Source organism: Limanda limanda, chromosome 8 (genome assembly GCF_963576545.1).
Source record: "Limanda limanda chromosome 8, fLimLim1.1, whole genome shotgun sequence".
Lineage (NCBI taxonomy): Eukaryota > Metazoa > Chordata > Actinopteri > Pleuronectiformes > Pleuronectidae > Limanda > Limanda limanda.
Window position 1 is genome coordinate 11,968,341 of NC_083643.1, and position 18,068 is coordinate 11,986,408.

The following is an 18,068-nucleotide window of genomic DNA, read 5'->3' on the forward strand; positions in this document are numbered from 1 at the left end:
AGAGTAAACAACCTTTCAGTCCAGCTACCGTTGAATTGACTTCTGACTGACTTTTGTTTCTGCTCTGAATCCAGAACTTTCTGCGTAACCAGAACAACAAGACCAACTACAATCTGGTGTGTGAGACTCTTCAGTTCTTGGACTGTATTTGCGGCAGCACCACAGGGGGTCTCGGGCTGCTGGGCCTTTATATAAATGAGAATAACGTGGGTCTGGTTCGCCAAACCCTGGAAACCATCACTGAGTACTGCCAGGGACCCTGCCACGAAAACCAGGTGAGTGGACAATAGGCTCGGTGTAGTGAATAGTCAAGAAGGTCATAGATTATGTATGATTTTGTTGTCTCTAACTGTTTTTCTATTCTATTTTCTAGACCTGTATAGCCAGGCATGAGTCCAATGGAATTGACATTATCATCGCACTGATTGTCAACTCCATCAATCCACTGGAGAAGCATCGCCTGGACCTGGTGCTGGAGCTCAAGGTAAAACGGCGGGTGTTGCTCTCAGAAAGGCCCGGACCGGGACACTGATTTACCCTTTGGTACTTCAAATATAATGTGATATTTAATAAATGTTAGGGTCTTATTCTTGTGTTGCACTGTCCTGTTTGTTGGTTGCACTGCAGAGGTTTTAATGTCACATTACAGCATTCAAACAGGGATTCTGCAAAAGACTTAATCTATTATTAGTGAAAAGGAATCGCTAGGACCTGAATCATTGATGATGTTGTGTGAGCTCATTAACGGAGCCTTTTTGATTTAGAACAATGCCTCCAAGCTCCTACTGGCTATCATGGAGAGCCGCCATGACAGTGAGAACGCAGAGAAGATCCTCTACAAGATGAGACCCAACGAGCTGGTGAGTGTGTCTGTCTCTACACAAGTATGTGAAATGCTTCACCCTAAGGAGCAGTGACTTTTCATAATTGCTGGGCCTCAGGTGGATGTGCTGAAGGAGGCGTACATTCAGGGTCTGGAGTGTGAGGAGAATGGGGACAGTGTCGGGGACCACATCAAGCCCAAAGACGTCGGACACAACATTTACATCCTGGCCCACCAGGTAATAAAAGAGCCTGAGATTTGTTTTTGTCTGTGACTGAGCCATTACTGCGTTTTCTCTCAGTCTGTCTAACCTTGTGCTCACCTCAGGGCCCTCTGCTGCAGGAGCTGGCTCGTGTGTGTGCGTGTGTGTGCGTGTGCGTGTGTGTTCACATGCAATTCCCTTTTAGAGTGTGTTGTCTGTGCTAAATGATGGAACACTGCTCTTCTGTGACTGAACCGCTCTGCCAGTTTTGCTTAAATTAGTTTTCGGCTTGCTACACCGGTAGACTGCCAGTGTTCACTGTGGTTTACCAGGGTACCAACAGTAAAGAAATGAGACTGGGGCCGCGCCACTGAAAGAGTGGTGGTGTTGTGAGTGTGTTGTGCGTCTCTGCCTCTCTCTACACTTGATGTAATTTGAAGAGGGCAGACAGAGTCTAGCGGGTTTTCACTTCTTCTTCAGGGTCGGTGTCAGACATGGTATTTTAGTCCAAATAGACGAGTTTCATAATGAAGAGGAAATGATTCTTTTTTTTCTACTGTTACACTGTTGATTCATTTTTGACCTCAGAGTATGGAAATGTGAAATTAACATGCACACGCAGGCATGTTAGGCGCAAGATTGTTGTGATTCATTTTAAGATTCAAAGACTCAAAATCAGATAAACATTATTTTTACTGTTAAAGTAGAGGCTGATCGATATAGACTTTTAAAGGCTCATAGCGATATTAGGGTTTAAAAGAAATTCTGATTCGATATAATGGCCTATATACATGACAAAATCATCCATCATTCTTAAGACCAAAGACCCTCATGACAAAGAAATATAATTGAGGCTTGATATAACAAAGAAAAAAAGACGAAAGCATAAATGTAGAAAAAATTTAAACATAGTTTATTCTGTAACTAAAAGTTAAAAAGGTTATTGGACAGTTAAAAAAACATAACTGCCAACAATATGTCAGTCTTCGCTCATATTGGATGATGTTATTGGCCAAATGATAAATAGATTGTGTGTGTAATATATATATATATATATATTTGGAGGCTTTCTGACCTTTAGTCAATTATGATCCTTATTTCTTGAAATAAGTCAGTGTGTGTTTTCTTCTTTGGCTTCTAGCTAGCCAGACACAACAAGATCCTGCAGCAGAGCCTGAGGCCAGGTTCTGTGCTGGGGCAGGTGTCGGTGGTGGACTCCGACAGTGAGGAGGACGACGCTCTTCATTACTACGCCAACCACACAGCTCAGATAGAGGTAAACATCATCGTCACTTTGTCCTTTTGTCATCTCAATCTGAAAAACCTGTAGCGTACGATCCCCGGTAGCCTGTAATGAGGATATGTTATAAATCCATTTCCCAGATTGTGCGTCATGACCGCAGCATGGAGCAGATCGTCTTCCCTGTCCCCAACATCTGCGAGTACCTGACCGAGGAGTCCAAGGTGCGCGTGTTTACCACCACAGAGCGAGACGACCAGGGCAGCAAGGTTAACGACTTCTTCGACCAGTTTGACAACCTCTACAATGAGATGACGTGGCAGAAGAAGATCCGCAGTAAGTTTTATCCCCCTGAATCCTGTGTATGGAAAATAATGATGGTGGCAGCAGAAGCCGGTTGCAGGATGGTAAATAATGATTATCATCCCGAGTGTGTTGCTAGTGTTATTTTCTGAATAAATTGAAGGGGCCTGCAGTAAGGTTGTGTTGTTTGTGTGTGTTGGGTCTGTGTCTCCGTTCTTGCTGTAACTTCCCTGTTTTGTTTGTGCAGAAAATAAGGTTCTGTTTTGGTTCTCACGGCAAATCTCTCTTTGGGGGAGCATCTCCTTCTACCTGGCCTGCCTCCTCAACATCGCTGTGGCCGTATTTTACCCATTTGGTGATGACGGAGATGAGGGTGAGAAAAGTCGTGATGCTGTGATGAGACTCTGTAAAGCTGTAGCTTCCTCTCAGGATTAGTGTCTTGGTGTCTGGAACTATCTGGGTATTATTGTTTTTGTCAAACTGATGAAGTTGAAAATTCAATAAATCAAGAGTTGACAACTAGTAGATGAAATTTAATTAAAAAAAAGGTATATTATTATTATTATTATTTATTTAATTATTTTGCTATTTTTGAGATACACCAGGATTAACTCAAATGTCGACCATTTTTATTAATCCTAAAAAGAAATTTCAGAAAAATTACTTTTCAAACGAATTGAAAAAATTCAAATAACAATGCACTGATTATTTTTATATTAATATTTGTATTGTATTTATTTAATGGCCCCACACATCCATGATTCACCCACAGATGTGTTTTCTCTTATATGTGTGATGAGACTTAAACCAAGTCATTGAAGTATGGGACTATGCTCTCTGTGGCAGTTTAAACCTTGAAACAGTATCTGTTACTTCATCCTACTTTCCCTCTTTAACTCTTTACGCAGCATTTATAGTACATTAAGTGTTGCACGTTTGTATATAGGTTAATTAAATGAACTATATTATATATATATATCAGAGGGTTTTAAACATCTTTCACACACGTGAGGAAAATTAGTTTTATTGTCTCACTCAAATGTGAACACATGTGGTTCTCCAGCCGTACTAAGTGCTTTCTGAGTAATGCAGTTGGCTGTGAACCACTGTTTGACATTTTCAAGTGTTGCCTCTGACTGTGCTGAATTAAAGTCTAAGCTCAGGTCTGAGAAACACCATGTTCACATTATCGATGTGCTGGTTCCGTGTTTTGATGATCCGCTCCTCTGTCCAGGCACCTTGTCCTCGTTTTGGAACATCTCACTGTGGGTGGCCCTGGGGGTGTTCACTGCATTACTGCCTGTCTTACCCAAGCCGGTTGGCATCCTGTTCTTCCTGGTCTCCCTGATTCTACGGGCCATCTACACAATGGGCCTCGGTCCTGCTCTGTTGTTGTTGGGTACTATCAATGTAAGTACAGGAAGATTTAAAGGAAAGAAAGGAACATATACGGTCTTGTGGAAGGATATTTAAATCGTTTTCTTCTTCTTTTTTATTCCTGTGGTTTATTTATTTCTCTTTCAGCTCTTCAATAAGGTCGTCTTTCTTGTAAGTTTTGTTGGTAACCAGGGGACGTTCACCCGAGGCTACAAAGCAGTGGTTATGGACATGCTCTTCATCTACCATTTGAGCTACGCCATGATCTGTGTCCTGGGCCTCTTCGTGCACGAGTTCTTCTACAGCTTTTTGGTGAGAAATCCCTCGCACATTTATCTTCCATAACATTGAGACTGATGGATCGGTGCAGCACGTCACAAACATTGCGTATACATAAGAGTTCTAAAATCAATTTGCCTATAATCCTCCACAGCTATTCGACCTGGTGATCCGGGAGGAGACGCTGCTCAATGTGATAAAAAGTGTGACGAGGAATGGTCGCTCCATTATTCTGACGGCTGTCCTGGCCATCTTCCTCGTCTACTTCTTCTCTATCATCGGCTTCCTGTTCCTCAAGGATGACTTCCGCATGGAGGTGGATCGCCTTCCTGCAACAGGTCGGGACTCCATCCACTATTAAAACACTCTGAATCGTTATTTAGCCACGCTGTGAACTGAGAAGGGACCAGACTTTCTGCCTTGTAAAGTTTCCATCAAAGGGGGCAAACAAGGCACTTTGGCTTCACTTATTTGGGAGCTGTCGTGTCAACCATAGTGATCTAAGACTCTAATATTCCTGGTTGTAGCTGCAGTGCTCTGGAATTAAGCCTTAAAACATTTAACCTGAAACATGTCCTAAACGTCAACTGTTTCACTGTCCTGTCAGTATCATCTATAAAAAAAGTTATCAATAGCTTAAGAGATTGTTTGTCCTATTGGTTAATGGAATATAAGATATTTAGATGTTAAATAGACCGTATCTCTACTTCCTTTCATTGTTGAGAGGCCAAAATATCCCGGATACAAAAGCTGCCACGAAAGGAACCAGGGTAGTGATGTCCCGCCGATACACACACTCAACCATACGAGTTGAGGAGTTGTCATGTCGTCTCCAGATGGGCTCCATTAAACGATTAATCAAGGATTCTTGGGTCAGAGTGAATCACTTGCTAAACTTATTTGTCCACCGTTGTCTACATTCTCTCAAAATCAATGATTCCATATGTACAATCTCTACACAACTTTTTTTAGCCATAACATTGTTTTTCTTGTTTTGGTTCTGGGGAGGCGGTTCCACTTCCTGTAGCACGATACGAGACTGTGGACGTATGTGTCACAAGTTTGGTCTCGGTTTCAGAATCGCTGCGCCTCCTCCACTGTATATATGTGTACATTCTCAGACACATGTATTGAAAGCACTGTGGAGAGCGAGGGTGCGCTAATGAGCTCCGGCACGGTGCTCCGGCGGTCAGGAAGACAACCTGCCAGCACATGTGCACCTGTTGCATAACCTGGTGGCCGTGCCATCCTGTGTTTTGCTGAACAGAGCTCAGCAGGCCCAGCAGAGCAGCGCTGGGTTATGTAACCAGCTCGCCTCGCGCCTGTCTGTCTGTTAGCTGGAGGCTGAGCTGAGACACAAGCCGGAGCTCCATCAAAGCAGAGGAGCACCCTGTCCAGGCTGCTGCCGCCTCAGGCCTGCGACCCCTGCGACCCCTACGCCCCGTCTCAGTCGGACTGTCTCCTCCGCTCTTCTTCTTCCTCTTCCTCTGCCTCTTGATTCCCTGCCCTGCCCTCTGTCCTCCCGCCCGTCAGCGAGCACGGACCTCTCGGTGACACTCTGGCCCGTGTGCACAGCTCTGCCCATCTGCGTGAGCTGATCTCATTCAAGCACGGCTCCTCTGCTGCTTTGCCGGTGTGCAAATGATTTGTTCAGGGGTTTTTTCAGCAACACTTCACCGCCCACCCAGCAGCTGCTGCCTCAGTTTACATAATGTCTGTCTATATTCTTCTGGCTGATTTTCCTGCCGCTGATGAGAATTAATCAGGGAGGAGTTTAAATGCTAGAGCACAATTTAATCATCTTCTTTCATCTGTAAATTCTCAGTGCTTTTACCATTAATCCACTCTACATAATTTTGCATTTTTTTCTCTGTATTTCTTTGTAGGAAAAAGGGATTTATTGAGTAACAGTGAAGTTCCTGAAACATGTATAAAAGATAGCTGCCCAGTCTCAACAGCCAAATCTGCTGCTGGTAAGTTTTAAGATTAAATTAAAAGCAAATTAGTATTTTATTCTATTTTATTTTACCGCTTACGAAAATCACTGTTAAGAGGACAGAAATGTCAACATATTGCAGTTTGTGACATTTCTGGCAGTAGTCAGTTCCTGAAAGGTTACGCACACACACTCACACACAGGCACGCACACTAAGACACACACACACACACACACACTGTTTCATACACACACTTGCACGTGGACACACACTGTGAAATGCATACACACGTCAAACAGTTTCATACACACGCTCAAATTGTCACTCACTGTCTCTCACACACACACACACACTGAGAGGTGTGCACACAAAGAAACTTGATGAGGCAGAGTGGGTGACTCACACTCCTGTTTGTTCTCTTGCGTCTCCATGGATCACCTGCACTATGGGGGCACGCACGTGATCTCATCCACATGCTTCGCTTCCTCTTGCTCCTAAGCTCTCACGCTGCACATGCCATGTTCTCTCCACAGCCCTTTTCATACGGACATTTCACATCTGACATGAATAATATATTGGAGTTCGTCATAGATTTTTAGCACCTTTTATCTTTTCTTTATTTTATTCTCACATTTAAAGAGAAAAAAACAGGTGGAGACATGTATTTTATCAGTAGTCGTTTACAGCTGTTTATCAGTTAGTAATAAAAGCTGGGTGATCATTGTTTAAAATGAGGTCCGACTGCATTTGAACCAATTAAAGAGGTTGATTTTCCTGAACTTGAGTCTTCTCAAAATCACCCATTCACTTAATTTAATTTAATTTAATTAAATTCAGCCTCATTCATATTACTAATATGGAAAATGTAATCACAATTTGTGATTATAAGAGTCATATAAATCAAGTCATTAAAGAAGGAGGACAGGGTAATGAAAAAGAGACTAAGACTTAATCTACGTGGACGATGTGTTCATTCGTGTGAGGAGGTTTTGCTTTTTCCCTTTTTCTGTTTGTTTGTCAGTAGGATTACACAAAATTCAAATAAACCAATTTTGGTCATGGGATGGTGCGTGAGCCAAGAAAATCCCAGTTAAATATCGGTGCAGATCTGGTAAAAGGGGTAGATTCAGGAATTTGGTCAATCCCTTTATTTAATATTGTGAGAACAGGCTTTTTCTGGACGTTTGCCAGTTGTTCAGGAAAAATTGTTAGACATATAAGTTTGGACAGTGTGGTGCAGATCCACATATCCAGGTCCGGTAGAGGTGGATTTATATTTTTTAAAATACGACCTTTTGCTGTATCACAAATTCAGATATTGAGGTGCCACCAACGTTGTGATGTATTTTCTGTTTCTTTCTTTCTTTCTTTCTTTATGTTAATGGCGTCTCTGTTCTTTGTCACCTGCCACTCACATGTTGTTCCGTGCATGTGTCTCGTTATAGGTGATGATGATGGGATAGAGCGGGTGTGCGACACGCTGCTCATGTGTATAATCACAGTGTTGAACCAGGGGCTGCGAAACGGAGGAGGTGTGGGAGACATTCTCAGGAGACCCTCCAAAGAGGTAAGCAGATTAAACCATATATTGAGTAAATAACATAATTGTGCTGTACCAACTTCTGCTTAAAATGACACATTTCCATATTTAACCTCTAACCTCACCATCCAGGAGCCTCTGTTTGCCGCCCGCGTCGTTTACGATCTTCTGTTCTTCTTCATCGTCATCATCATCGTCCTCAACCTCATCTTTGGTGTCATCATCGACACCTTTGCGGACCTGAGGAGTGAGAAACAAAGGAAGGAGGAGATCCTGAAAACCTCCTGTTTCATCTGTGGTGAGTTCAGTGGCGTGCTTCACCTCCGATCGTGTGCAAGTGGTGAAAACAGCATGTCAATAAAAAGGGCTGATGCTGTTCTTCAGGTTTGGAAAGAGACAAGTTCGACAACAAGACGGTGTCGTTTGAGGAGCACATCAAGTCTGAGCACAGCATGTGGCACTACCTTTACTTCCTGGTTCTGGTGAGGGTGAAGGATCCGACCGAGTACACCGGCCCTGAGAGCTACGTGGCTCAGATGATTGCGGTCAGTAGAAGTAACACACTCACAGACACACACACTATTGTTGCAATGCAGTTTCAATCGGCTTAAAAGTTGCCTCACACAGTCACCTTGAAATCAATGTTGCTACAGTGTTTTACTTTTGCCATGTGTATTAAAGTGTAACATTCTGAGAGTGTTGCACAGTTGTGTTACACAAGCACATAAACACACCCGAGCCTGAGGGATTGTGTTCATTATTCCATACGGAGCATATGGACACCCAAACACGTTCATTTCACAGCCTAATTCATATTTTGCCAGCGAGCTGCACCAGTGTGCATACAGATGTCTGAGTGTCGGAGTCTGAAAGTTGTGCAGCCCTCCTCGCCGAGCAGAAGTCCACAGTGTGCTAGAGGAGCGTGCGCCTCCACAGCAGACAGCGATCGAAAAATGAGACTGAGCCTCTAGGCCTGTGCCAAGCATCCCAATTTATTCTCCTTCCCCCTCACTGAGAGAGAGAGAGGGAGAGAGAGAGAGAGTGAGAGAGAGAGATGGCTCTCTGTGGCGAGGTAGTCGTCGCTATGCTGAGCTTCACTGGGCTCCTAACCTGCTGGGACACAGTGTGGCTAAATAGTAATTAAACCCAGTCCTGGTCCATTATCATCAATGCACCAACTTGCTGCTGTGACACACAGACGAGAAGTTGAAGGATGTTAGGCCAGTTAAAGGTGTTGCCATCAGGTTAATGGATTCATATGACACCCCCCCCCCGGAGCACAATGGCACATTTTGTGATTACCATTCAGCCGTGATGGGCATGAGAGCGGGCGCATTATAACCAACGATTTGCATAACAAACAAGTGACGGACATTGAGTTAATATGCATCAGCCGGTCTTCCTCCAGGTCACTTCTGTGATGCCAGGCCACAGTGTTACTGTGTGATGAGGTAATGATGAGTCAGGAATTTATACTTACACCTGCAGAGTAGAAACACAGGGAGGTAACGGACTCCAGCTGAGACAACCTGTTTCTTCCTGTGTTTTATATACAATTCTCCATTCTCATAAAAAAAGGCTCAACGGGGTTTAAGAACGACATAAAAGATCATAATTCCATTTGTAATATTACAAAGAACTTTATTTTCAGACCAATGTTTTTTGAGAGTTACTTTATCACATTTAATACAAACAACATTTACATAAGAAGCATATGCATGTATTTACTCTATATGTATACAGACAGTTTACATACTGTATGTAGAAGCCACTGGGTATTCAGGTTTAATATTTGGTGAAGTGGTTTTAGACCAATTAGATTCTAAGACAGTTTGTAGTCGTTTATTTTGATCAAATTTACATTCAACATTGAATCAAATAGTCTCTGACGTTTTCACACCTGAAGTCCAAGATTTATGTCTTTGTCACATTGTTAACATTTGATTCCTTTCACATTATAATTTAGGGAGCGCACTAAAGACCTTTGTTTCATATACGTGTGTCCTGACGTTGTCACCTTCATGTGCTGCGTCAGCATATATACTTGACACTGATTGATTTGTAGACTGGCGTGCGTCGGACATTGGCGTTTTGTTGTTATCTTCCTGATAGATGAAATCTCTATAACAGTTTGTTAGATATGGATTATAAAACAGATCTTCTAATAATGAATAATAAATTATAAAATGTGTTAGTTTTTTATTTTTCAGACATTTAGTATTTTTTAAAGTTTCTACCTCTACTAGCCTTTGCTTTGATTTTGAACTTTGATTTACAGTTACATGATATGCAGTAGAAACATACGATGCAATGACCAAACAATGGCATCCAGAAGGAATCATGTGTTGAATGACTTCGGCAAATTCTTAATCTCTAAATTGTAGAGTAGATGAGTTCATGATGTCTGCAGCAGCCCGGCTTCATTTGTCCTCAGACTCAGGATTGACTCGTGTTTAGTCAGGAAGTGTCAGTTTTCACTTTGTGGCTCCACTTGTTAAACTCCATCTTTATTCCAAACACTCACTGCACGACAGTACGACTCAGTGTGAAGCTCCTGGACCGAGGAAAACTCTGCCCTCCCCTCCCTGCGCCTGAAACTCGATGACCGAACACACACACACACACAGAGTCTCACACACACACACACACACTGACTCTTATAATGACTGCATCTGCTAGGATAGACTGATGCGGTGCCAAGCCAAAGAGTAGGATCACGTTACACTGAGTGTCTGTTCTGTTGCCGTGTTGTGCATGTGGATGTGAATCAGTGTGTGGGGTGATTGTGTGTAAAATTATGACAGCGACTACAGGCCCAGCAGGTACTGCAGCAGCCACAATGCTGTTACATAACCCATCTCAAGTGGCCTGCTAATAGCTCAGCCCTGCCTGGCACGTGCTCTCCTGTCCCTGTCTCTCTCTCTCTCTCTCTCTCTCTCTCACACACACACACACCACACACACACCCTCACTCACCCACCGTGAGTCACCGTCACATCACACTCTTCGTTTACAACACACATGTGACATGTTAACAGCAGCACTAACTAAATAATGGATAAATAAAAAGGAGCCTACACATGTGATGATGTCAATTGAAGTCAGAGGTCAAAGATTGTTTTGTTACGTAAAGTGGGCCTCTGATCAGGTGAATAACTTATCTGTGTGCGTGTGTGGGTGTGTGTGTGTGTTTGTGTGTGTGTGTGAGAGAGAGAGAGAGAGAGAGAGAGTCTTTGGTGAAACATCCCAGCTGTCTGGTGTCAGCAGCAAAACAGAAAACTACAGCGTTTTTTTACTGGGGTCAAAACACAATATTTCACAAAACACAAAGAGGTTTCAGATTATGGAAAGGGAGGGACGATATCTCTTGTTTGTGATTGGACAGAATCCAAGTCCCTGGTTGACAGTTCAATATCATTTCCTATTTCTGTGCCTTATTCCAAATTTAAGTGTTTGATGAATGGAGGAGGAGTTTGAAATTATCAGGGAATTTTTTACCGAATGACATTAAAATTATGTCATTCTCGACAATAAAATATCTCGTGGCTTAAAAACATTAGGACCTGGAGACTTGGCGGCTACACTTTAACGAGTGACCTCAGAGGAGTTTATCTTATCAGAGCTGCCTGGAGTGGAGGCCTGTACTACGAAGCCAGTTCAGCAGACCCAGGATATCTGCTCCTTATCTGGCTTCTCTGAATTTATCCTGGTTAATCTGAAGCTGGTTATCTACGGTCTCAGTTTACTCTTGGTTTTCCTATCCGGCTACGAACGTGTTCATGTGGAATTAATTACAAGCGCCGTCGTCTGAGCCATGAACAAATTACCAAATTTGACTCGCGAAGAAAGAAAGAAACGCTAATATCTACAGGTCATAGCGAAAAATGAAATGTTAGCAATATTATCACATAACTGAAATAGAAATGAAACACTAAAAACTAGAATAACACCAGCAAATACCTCCGCCAACGCCCGACTGTCCCCTTATGAAACCACATTTAAGTTCAATAGATCCCGATTTTTTGTTGGATCTGCACCAACTTTCACAAATCAATAATAATCTATATCCATTCATGATTCCATGGGAGTGTGAAATGTTGGGGAAAAAACGCCCAATCTCGCAAGTTAAGTTAGTTAGTAAGTTAGTTGTCTGGATCTGTGCCAAAATTGTGTGGGCTCTTTCTTGGCCCATTTCCCATCCTTCCTCCAAGTTCCATGGAAATCTGTTACGTAGTTTTTGTGTAATCCAGCTGACGTAATTCTTCCCTTTCACCAACCCACAGACAAACAGGGGTGGAAACATATCCTCCTTGGTGGAGGGAATAATATCCCACCTCTAAAGTCCGGTTGAGGATATATTGCAAAGACAACACAAGAATATTATTAAGTTTATTACTGAGTTGCGGAGGGTGGCAACATTCTTTATATTATATTATTATATTCAAATATTCATACTATAATGAATATGTGATGCAGATAAAAAAAAAACACAAACCCTGTTTAGTAGCACAGACCCCTGGACAGATGTTTGGATATAGACTCTAAAGTGTAAGGGATTGGCCAGTGAGCCATCCAAGTGTAGCTGAACTTCAACAAATGCCCAGAACGTCAGTTACCTGTAAACCAAACGACCAATCACATGAGGGTAGAATTTGGAGCCTCCCACCAGCCGATCCAATCCAGCAACAACGCACCTCGACACATTTAAATACTGATTAAACCCTGGATTGACTTGGATTCCGTCCCATCGCTAACAGGAAGCTGTGTCCCACCCGTTCCAGGATCTGAATTGTCGTGTTCTTTTGAAAGGTCGTGTTTACTGCGATGTTGAGTTTTGTGAATTGCTGTTGTGTTTGTACCCTCAGGGCCACCGTAATGCGCTCGTGAATGTCTGTGACTTCACGCTCACTGAGGTGTTTAAATGCATCAGTGAAGCATCACTAAAGCCTGACTCATCAAGTCAGTGCAGCACAGCACACACTGGACTACTGTACATTCTAATGAATAGCAACATGCGGACATGCTGCGATATTCAGCTTCTGTACAGCAACTGTTCAACGTAATGCCATTAACCAGGAGATGATGCTTCAACCAACATGAGTTAATGTATATTCAAACAGGACATTGTATTCCCCCTTAATAGCAGCTCTTAGGTTTCTTTATTTAATCTTTAAGGTTACTTAATCCATTATATACGAATGACTCTGTGGAATATAATATAGTGCCCAGTTCCAGGGATGCTGGCGCTTTATCTTTGAGCTCACAGAGACTTTGCTGTGTTTTTTCGAAATAGTTGTGAGAAAGGAAACGATTCTTTTTAACGGCCTCTTAGTGCCAGAGGCCCAAATTAACCAAAGAACTTGAGGGAAGCGCTCATAGAATGACTCGATTCATACTGTATAGCTCAGCAGTCATAATCAGTCTAACTGCTTCCCCTGTGGTCAACAAGTATTCTAGTCAATAGGAAAATTAGTCCAAATGTTGAAAACAAGTTCGAAGAACAAGTGCTTCTTTTTTTCCAGAGTATCTGCGTGTGTGCATGCGCATGTAGGCCATACATGGACTTGGCAAACTGGGGGGGGGGGCGGTATGATAAAGAGGAATGAAATATGTCATAATCCAGTTAAGAAATATGTGAAAGAAGAGTGACATGATTTTTGACCTTACAAAATACACAGGAAGTAATTTGGTCACATTCATAGGTTAACTAATTACTAATTAAAAATAAACTTGCTGGAAAAGTTTGGTTGGACGGAAGCCATCTTTGTGTGACGTGTACTTTGACTTTTTTGTTTGGTCCCATCCACTAACATTAAGGAGGCAGGATTTGTAACCTAACCTGCAGTCGGCCACCAGGTGGTGATCAAGACGCTTCAGCTTCACTTTTGGGAGAAGTCCGATCTTTTATATATATAGGCTGACGTATAGCTAAGCGAAAAGCTTAATTAGCGTTGTAAGTTAGAAAGTTAGCATGTTGGCGCTCCAGTGCTTTTCTATAAATATGATATAAATAATTGAACGGGCTGCATTTTTTTGCCAAAAATAGAATCCGTTTCAAATTCAAAATGTTCCAGCTTTGGACTGACTTCAGTTTTAGAATTAAAGCATGGATTTATCAATGCTAACCATTATGTCAAAATGATTTGCGTTCCTAGAATAGAAAGTAAAGGCATTTTCCTGACCGAGAAAATTATATTTGGGAATGCCATGATATTTCACAGCCATTAAAGTATGATAAACCCATCATTCAAAGAAAACAAGATCCCCCTACCCTCTTCTTTTGTCCTCGGCGTCTCACACTCAGATCAGTTTCTCTATCGCTCCATTCTATTTTTATATAAGAGTAGGTGGGCGACTACCTCACTCCTCCCGCTGGACCTAGCGTGGTGCCAGTCAAATCCCACTCTCTGCACCTTTTAAGTAATTTTTATCGGAAGAAATGGCAACGGAATATTACGTAAGATCAGCTGATGGCAGTCTGTGTCTGTGAAACCTTCTTTACTTTCAGATGCACAAGAACAAAGCACACAGCGCCCGGAAAGCTGCTTTCAGACAGGCACTGAACTCTAAAGAATCTCCGCACTTTCTCTGAATGCAAGGGCTTGTATGTGTGAGCGCAAATGTCCGAGTGAGAGTTTCAGGGGATTTTCTCTGTTTGGCCCCCCCGAGTATAAAGTCTGCAGAAATTCCGGAGGGGAGGTGAGGGGTATGTGTGAATGTCTGGAGGGGATGTGAGATCAAAGCACGGGATTCTCCAAAGTATTCACTGTGACCGAGTGGGGACGTTTCTAACACGTGCAGATGCAAAACGAAAGGTTTAAAACAAAGAAAATGTTTCAGGTTAAAGTGGAGCCATACAAATAAAAGACACTGACAACGATGTCAAGCGTACTTTTGGTGGCAAGAGCCAAATCCCTGTGTCCGTGTGCTGTAAACAAAAGGCATGATCTCCGCAGCAGAAGATATACGTATATATATTTCTGCCTCAGTCCTGCACCATCCCTCACATGAACGCCCCAGAGATTTCAAGCTGTGTTGTTGTGAACGTGCCTGAGAGCAAAATCTCCCACTGTGTTGTGCATGTGTGAAAGGAAACTGACAGAGACTCTGGACCCAATTCTGCGGACTTCCTGTCTAGGTCATGTCAGAAAACGGCTAATTTCCATGCAAATCTTTCATACTGTTGATTTATCTCAGCCTTTTCTCCCTTTTGCTTTTCTTACTGTTCCTCTCACATCTCTTCTCCACCCCCCCCAGGAGAAGAACCTGGAGTGGTTCCCCCGAATGAGAGCCATGTCCCTGGTGAGCAGCGAGGCCGACGGCGAGCAGAACGAGATGCGCTCGCTGCAGGACAAACTGGACGGCACGGTCACGCTGGTGACTCAGCTCTCAGGCCAGCTGGCCGAGCTCAAGGAACAGGTAGAGTGCCACTTCAGGCCCTTTGTCATGCTCCGGTGTGCGCACCATGGTAGCACTCGCTGCAAGAAGAAAAGCAAAATCCTCCTGTTTTAAAACGTATATAAATACAAAAGGTTTGGCTGTGTTCTTCCCAGTCCACGTGCTACCTGACCTTGACACTTCTTTCACCTAACCCCCCCCCAGAGCAAAGGGTCACATGGCAGGGGCTACGTCAGCGCTCTCCCATTTTGCAATCCCCCCCTGTGCCGAGCTCAGGAATCGAGATGGATTCTATCGGAGCCTTGATGCTCCTGAACGCAGCATGACGGGTCGACTATCATGTCAGCGATCAGCGCGACTCGGAGCCGCCACTGAGCCTCTGGCTGTTTGGATGACTAGCTCTGCTGCTGCAGTGTGACTGATCATTCTCATCACCTGCCTCCCCTGCATGTGATTCCAGTCACAGGCCTGTCCTTGTTCCTCTTTTGCCAGATGTGTGAAAACAACTCCCACCGGGGGAGGATCACACTCCAGTAAACAAAACAACAACCTCTGTCAACCTCAGCGGGCGGAACAGTCTCTTAACATCTCTATCCTGGCCCGCATCCCATGTGTAAACAGCCCCTCCCCCCCTCCCAAAATTTGTGTGCTGTTGAAGTGCCCTTGAGCAAGATGCAGTTTGGGTCAAATTCAGGTCATTTGTTTTTCTAATCCAGGTCTAATGCTAAGTGGTCTGTATTCATATAAAGCTTCTTTAGTCTTGATGACCACTCAAAGTGCTTTACAGTACAGATTTACATTCACCCGTTTACACAGAAACACATTCATACAGTGCATCTATGTGCAACACTTCTTAATGAGAAAGGGGCACCTTTGAGGTTAAGGTAATTTCCCAAAGCGAAATGGGGAAGACTGGGATCGAACCACCGGCCTTCTAGAGGACAGCTGCTCTCCCCCCGAGCCACAGCCGCCGCCAATATGGAGTCATGGGGTTTAGGTGGGATCTCTACAGGCCTGCAGTCACAAGGGGGGGGCCTGTAGCTCCGACAACAGTTCTGAATCTTTCTGACTGGGAGAATAGTTCTGCTCCAGCTCCTCCCATTACAATCCCACCTTTGTGTTTCTGTGTGGGTTTATGGGGTTCGGCACAGATCGCTCAGTATCCTTCGAATCTGTAAATGTTGGTGTGAGATCAGACGCTTCCTCCACACTTCCACACCGACAAACGTGCAGGTCGCAGCTCTGCAAGAAAACACGCCCACACACGACTGTGTCCTCCGGTGAAGTTTTCCGAGGAACATTTTAGTTTCCAGTCACAACACTGGCGCTGAATGGAGTGATTTGCATACCACTGTGGAAACAACATGTACCTCTTTTATAACAATTTCAGTCAGATGAAAATTAGAATTAAAACAAAGCTTTCACAATAATCGTTTGTATTGTTTGAAACGACAAGAGATTCAGAGTGTGATTTAACTTGCACTCCACATTCAAATAGATGAATGTTCCCCGTCTTGAATTTTATAATTATGTATGAACGCAGTGGGAATATTGTGTTTTGCATGATAAAGTGTCTGCTAGAGCAGCAGTTGCAAATACACAGGTTAGTGTTTCATGTGTAATGCGACATGCAAAAAACAACTTTGATGTTTATTCCCTCTTCATCCTCCGCAGATGACCGAGCAGAGGAAGAACAAGCAGAGGATGGGATTCCTGGGTCCTCAGCCCAACCATCACGTCCCTGCACACTGACGGACTCCAGGTTCACACAGGACACAGACACTCGCCTCTCGGGTGCAGGCCTGCAACAGGAATGCACTCACACAAACTCCAGCTTAACAATACACAGATGTCAACCTACAATTACTGATGGCAGCAAGATTTCACACTCGGTGCCTTTTCTGTGACACAACACGGCCTTATCGGATACGGACTGTGCCATTACGTGCCTGGAGGGGAACCCTTCACAGGATCTCGTGGGCTGAGGAAGTCGTCCCTGGGAGAGATTGGCCAGGCACGGCACACATCTGCCAGTGTCGTGTTAGTGCGCCACTCAGAGACGGAGGGGGGTGTTAAGGTGACTGGTTAAGTGCTGTCAGGTCTGTGGACGGACATGTCTCGGCCTCCGCTCCTCACCTGCCTCAGCCCGGGCCAACCTGTCGCCCAGAGGTCAGGGATTGGCTGAGATAAGAGAGGCCGAGGGTTTTGTGCGTCTCTGATTGGCCTCCAGGGGGACAAGTGTGAGTACTAACTATCGACTATTCACAACTTTACCTTTTTTAGATGGTATTTATAAGAAGATGTGCTGTTAATAAACTGGAGTATTATTTTTGCATTTTGGATAATAAAAAAAAAAAGGATTCATGCTGCCTTACTCATTTTCTAATCAGTAAACTGCAATTACTGAATGTGCACTAAAAAAAAGGGTAAACAGTCGAGCGTGTAACTGAACTGGAAGCGTAGTTTGGGGTATTATTTGTGTGTTTGTGTTGTTTTTTAAAATGCCTTCGCTGCACCATTTCAGTCGCCTTTTTTTTTTTACAGATTTCTATTAAACTAAATGTGAATAAAAATAATGACTTGCTCATAACTTACTTGAAATTTCTTTTAAAATCTAAATCTTATATTGGTACATGATGTGGTGCTGACTGATGATGGTGAGCTTACAGTTCTTTGTTGCAAAATGGACTTCCTCATGTTTATTAAGCTGTCGGCCAATACTGAAATCCTCACTGTGTCTGCTCAGATCATCTCCTACTGTTTCTTAACGTTTTCTTTTTTTCCTGTAATTAATCTTTATCAGTCCCTGTCGGACTGCAGATGATTGTTAAGTCAGAATTTTTAAAAACTTGCACATGCGAATGGCAGATAGTTGCACTTGATGGTAACTGTCCTGTGACACTTCCTGTTGAAATAAACTGTATAGACATATTTTATGTGGTTGTAATAAATTTGTAACAAGACTCATA

At 43.3% G+C, this 18,068-nt stretch overlaps 1 protein-coding gene across 2 annotated transcripts in view; it reads left to right on the forward strand.

The window, feature by feature from the left end:
- itpr2 (inositol 1,4,5-trisphosphate receptor, type 2) overlaps positions 1-18,068 on the forward strand; it is a 55,934-nt gene extending 37,866 nt beyond the window's left edge. Inside the window, exons 42-57 of one of the 2 annotated variants that reach the window (XM_061075837.1) lie at positions 75-275; positions 374-484; positions 765-860; positions 942-1,061; positions 2,167-2,301; positions 2,409-2,601; positions 2,816-2,941; positions 3,803-3,978; positions 4,093-4,257; positions 4,379-4,562; positions 6,111-6,197; positions 7,607-7,728; positions 7,834-7,999; positions 8,086-8,246; positions 14,959-15,120; positions 16,774-18,068. In XM_061075837.1, the coding sequence (XP_060931820.1) occupies positions 75-275; positions 374-484; positions 765-860; positions 942-1,061; positions 2,167-2,301; positions 2,409-2,601; positions 2,816-2,941; positions 3,803-3,978; positions 4,093-4,257; positions 4,379-4,562; positions 6,111-6,197; positions 7,607-7,728; positions 7,834-7,999; positions 8,086-8,246; positions 14,959-15,120; positions 16,774-16,851 (2,283 nt within the window). In that variant the 3' untranslated portion in view covers positions 16,852-18,068. The remainder of the gene's footprint in view (positions 1-74; positions 276-373; positions 485-764; positions 861-941; positions 1,062-2,166; positions 2,302-2,408; positions 2,602-2,815; positions 2,942-3,802; positions 3,979-4,092; positions 4,258-4,378; positions 4,563-6,110; positions 6,198-7,606; positions 7,729-7,833; positions 8,000-8,085; positions 8,247-14,958; positions 15,121-16,773) is intronic. The other variant, XM_061075838.1, reaches the window with a different exon arrangement.